General features: G+C 40.0%; 1 protein-coding gene across 1 annotated transcript; it reads left to right on the top strand.

Moving 5' to 3' along the window:
* Positions 1-272: 272 nt before the first annotated feature.
* On the top strand, positions 273-2,084 carry LOC114741709 (uncharacterized). Its single transcript, XM_028929959.1, has 2 exons — positions 273-1,791; positions 1,870-2,084. The coding sequence occupies exons 1-2, from the start codon at positions 273-275 to the stop codon at positions 2,082-2,084; spliced, it is 1,734 nt and encodes a 577-aa protein (XP_028785792.1).
* The last annotated feature ends 689 nt before the right edge of the window (positions 2,085-2,773 follow it).

Raw genomic sequence — 2,773 nt, 5'->3', positions numbered from 1 at the left:
AAAGACTTCACACAAGTGTCACAGCTGGATAGTGTACAAGAGTAAGTTGTTTTCAACTGGTTTTATTAAGATTGTGTGTAGGATAAGAAAGAATATGTCCAATTTTGATAAATTGAACTGTAATACTCAATAGCTGTATTTGTTTATGCAGGTTAGATGATTTGGTTGGCCCTTGTGGAATGTCAGTATCTGTAGTTGAATTGGATCTAGACACAGACAACATAAAATAACCTTCCGTACAAGATGTGCCAACACTGATAGGAAGTGTAGGTATGGAAACGTTGCCAACCCCAATAGCGGTGATGAATTCATCAAAGTGGACAAATTTGTTGATGTCAAGAGGGCAAACCTTTGTTAGTGCTGAACATTTTAGAGAGGCATTATACAAGTATAGCCTTGCACACAAGTTTGGTTACCAGTATGTAAAGAATGATAGGCATAAGATGATTGTGAAGTGCTGTGTAGATGGTTGTCCCTGGGAAATTTCAGCATATGGTGTAGGTGAGAATAATAGATTCCTAGTTGTGAGAAGATTTAATTGTGAACACTTGCATTATGCACAAGACAACTTAGTTGTCCCTCAAAGAAAGAGGTGCAAACTTGCTTCAGCAGTCATAATAGATGAGTTGATTTCTTGCATGCACAAAGCTCCAAATGATATTAGACGGGATTTGGAAAGAGAGTATGGGTTGAGCCTCAACTACCAACAAGTATATAGGGCGAAAGAGAAAGCATTGGCAAAAATTCATGGTTGTCTGCAGGAGTCTTATATGCTAATCCCTTGGATATGTGAAAGGCTGAAGGAAAGTGATCCAGAAACAGTAGCAAAGTGGGTTGCATCATCAGATAATAGATTTCAAGCGGTATTTATTGCATACGGTTGCTGTGTAGAAGGGTTTTTGAAAGGTGGCAGACCTGTATTATATATGGATGGATGCCACTTGAATGGTCCGTACAAAGGAACGTTATTGGGAGCACAAGTGTATAATGCGGATAATGAATTATTCCCACTTGCATATGCGATTGTTGGAGGTGAGACGCTTGATGACTGGGCATGGTTTCTTGGTAACATAAAGGATATTACGGGATCATTAGAAGTGATAATTGTATCAGATAGACACAACTCAATAAAAGGTGCAGTGCAAGCCGTGTTTGGAGGAGATCGACATGCTTTTTGCTACCGTCATGTGAAGGAGAATTACAGTGCTGAGTTTTTGAAGATAACCAGGGGAAAGAGGAGGACCAGCGGACAGACAAAGGAAGTTGCACTAAAATTACTTGATTCTATTGCATACGCAAGACTTGATAGAGACTTTGATCGCAGTATGGAAAAGCTAATGGCATTTTGTCCAGAATTGGGACAATGGCTTCAGACAAATGGAGACATTGAGCGTTGGGCACAAAGCAAATTTCCTTACAAGAGGTGGGACAATATCACAACAAATCTAGCTGAATCCTTTAATGCTTGGCTTGTTGGTGAGAGGAAGCACAACATAGTTGTCTTGATACATGAGCACAGGGAAAAATTGGCAAACAAGATGTACCACAGCAAAGAAGCCATGAGGAATTGGACAAGTGGTGTGGAACCTAATATAGAGGAAAAGTTGATGGATCATGTGGCCAGATCAGAAAGAATGGATGTGCAAAATTATGGAATAAACAATTTCAGGGTCAGATGGGGAAACCTAGATGTGCGGGTAAATCTTGTGTTACGTGAATGCACCTGCAAAGGTTGGCAAATGTCAGGACTACCTTGCCCACATGCATGTGCTGCAATCAAGAAGGTATATGGTAATATATATGCATATGTCGAGGATTGCTTTTTACTCTCAGCCCAAAAGAAAATTTATGACAGACTCATGATTCCAGTTGAGACCCATGACATCCCTAGGCCAGATTCCCTTCGATATGAAGATTACTCGTCCACCATCTTCCTACAACCACCATTGACAACTCGTCCTACTGGAAGACCCAGAGTTAGGAGGATTGAATCACAATTCCAGCAGAAGAAACTGTATCATTGCTCAGGATGTGGTGAAGCTGGTCACACTAGAAAGATTTGCAGTAACCTGAACCTTGGGTGACTTTGTTGCTGAAAATGGTCTTTTATTTTTTTGGTTCAACACACAGCTACTTTTGTACATAAATGAGCCCCACTATGTAGTTGTTGAGTTGTTAGGAAAGTAGCTATGACAACCCATTTTGATTTTTTGGTGATGGGTTCGATTATATTTTGTATAGTGATGTCAATAGTTGAAAAATTTCATGACAGTAGGTGACTATAGCTGTCCCAGGTTATGTTAGGCTGTAATCTGTCCACATGCGAATGGACTATTTTTAGTTGTAAATATATGTATGTATGTTGCAAATTGTGTAATGTCACTTGCAAACGGGCTCTCCCCTGCCTATCCACTGACGGACAGCTTCTTCAGGTGAAGGTCGTCATATGTAAATGGACTGATTACAGTTGTGAATATATATATTTATGTTGCCAATTGTCTAATGTCACTTGCAAATGGTATACGAAACCACACTTAGACGCCTTCTCCAGGTGAATTAGTCCACATGCAAATGAACTATTTTTAATTGTAACTATATGTACCTATGTTGCCAATTGTCTAATCTCATTTACAAATTGGCCCTTGCACACCTGTTCACCCACGGACACCTCCTTCAGTACGAGTAGGTCAGGTGCAAATGGACTATTTATAGTTGTGAAGATATGCATGTATGGTGCGAATTGTCTAGTCTCACTTGTAAATGGGCTGTCCCA

The sequence above is a fragment of the Neltuma alba genome, unplaced genomic scaffold (genome assembly GCF_004799145.2).
Source record: "Neltuma alba isolate B1F8T4 unplaced genomic scaffold, ASM479914v2 tig00003488_pilon, whole genome shotgun sequence".
Taxonomy (NCBI): Eukaryota; Viridiplantae; Streptophyta; class Magnoliopsida; order Fabales; family Fabaceae; genus Neltuma; species Neltuma alba.
This window is presented reverse-complemented; position numbering and strand designations above follow the sequence as displayed.